General features: G+C 49.3%; 1 protein-coding gene across 1 annotated transcript in view; it reads right to left on the bottom strand.

Annotated features, from left to right (window-relative positions):
- Positions 1 to 889: 889 nt before the first annotated feature.
- The window catches only part of PHLDA1 (pleckstrin homology-like domain, family A, member 1), a 1,154-nt gene continuing 898 nt past the window's right edge, over positions 890 to 1,145 (bottom strand). Inside the window, exon 3 of the mRNA XM_014963317.1 lies at positions 890 to 1,021. Within this exon, the coding sequence (XP_014818803.1) occupies positions 890 to 1,021 (132 nt within the window). The remainder of the gene's footprint in view (positions 1,022 to 1,145) is intronic.

Below are 1,145 nucleotides of genomic sequence, written 5' to 3'. Positions count from 1 at the left end.
ATAATCCATTTGCACGCTAAGACGCAGATAAGATGGATTTTACACTGGGGGCGACTTTAATGCAAGACATTTTAAAACCGCCACGAAAATTCAGCGCAGGCCGAGAGCCCGGACCACTCTCGAGCCAACCGTGCGGGAGGAGCCCCCAACTCGGGCACTGAGAAACCTCCATCAGCGCTGCCCCCAGCCCGGGAGCGAGCACACCCCACCGGGTACCAAAATCCAGCTGCGACTCCTGCACCGCAAAAGAAACGGGTCAGATTCCGCCCCGTTCAGACGTTAAGCAAATGGGTTTTACTCTGGGAGGATCAATCAACATCACTTTTTGGAATAACCAAAGAGTGTGTAAGATTTCATCATCTTCCGCCACGTGTATATTTCAAAAGAAAATAATTTAAAACCCAGATTGTAATTTATATTCTCACTAAAGAGAAGAGTTTTCATACGCGGTGTGGGTTTCAGCCAAATTTCCCAAATCACACATCACGTTTCCCATGCTAGTGTAATACAATGTATTTCGGATAAAAATGAAAACCTCTTTAGTCAGATTGCACACAGCTGAACTACACACAACTTCTTAGTTCCTTTGAGGAGCTAACGTACACGGGTTTTTTTTTTCCTTTGCTTTTTGGATACGGCCTACATTCAGAAATGTCTTGCAAACAAGCCTTTAAAAAAAAACCAAAAGCAACAAACAAAACAACCAAAAAAAACAAACAACCCTAATAAATAAAATAAAATACATTAAAATAGAGTTACAGTACGTCATGTCTCCTGGAAGTCCCATCACACCAAAGGATCCTTTCCAAGGTTCATAAATAACAGATTTGAAATGCTTCTTGGCACCGAGGGCGGCAAAGCAGCAGCAGCAGCAGCAGCTGGCTGGGGTTCAGGCTGTCCGGCCGCTTCTCTCCAGCCTCCCCGCATCTCTCTGGCCCTCGCCCAGGTTTTCATCCACTGAAGCGCGTCCCCAACGAACGCCCTCAAGTCCCGCTTCCCCGAAGCGCTTCGGTAACTTCACCTGCAATGAGACAGGACAGCACAAAGGGCAGCCGGTGAGCCCAACCCTGCCCACAGCGGGTTCTTCCCCGCCGGGAGCCGCAGCCAGCCCCGGGGACACCCCGGGGACACCCGCGGGGCCGGTG

The sequence above is a fragment of the Calidris pugnax genome, unplaced genomic scaffold, assembly GCF_001431845.1.
Source record: "Calidris pugnax isolate Ruff unplaced genomic scaffold, ASM143184v1 scaffold44, whole genome shotgun sequence".
NCBI classification, from domain to species: domain Eukaryota; kingdom Metazoa; phylum Chordata; class Aves; order Charadriiformes; family Scolopacidae; genus Calidris; species Calidris pugnax.
Note: the sequence above shows the minus strand (reverse complement) of the source record. Positions and strands in the feature narration are given on the sequence as shown.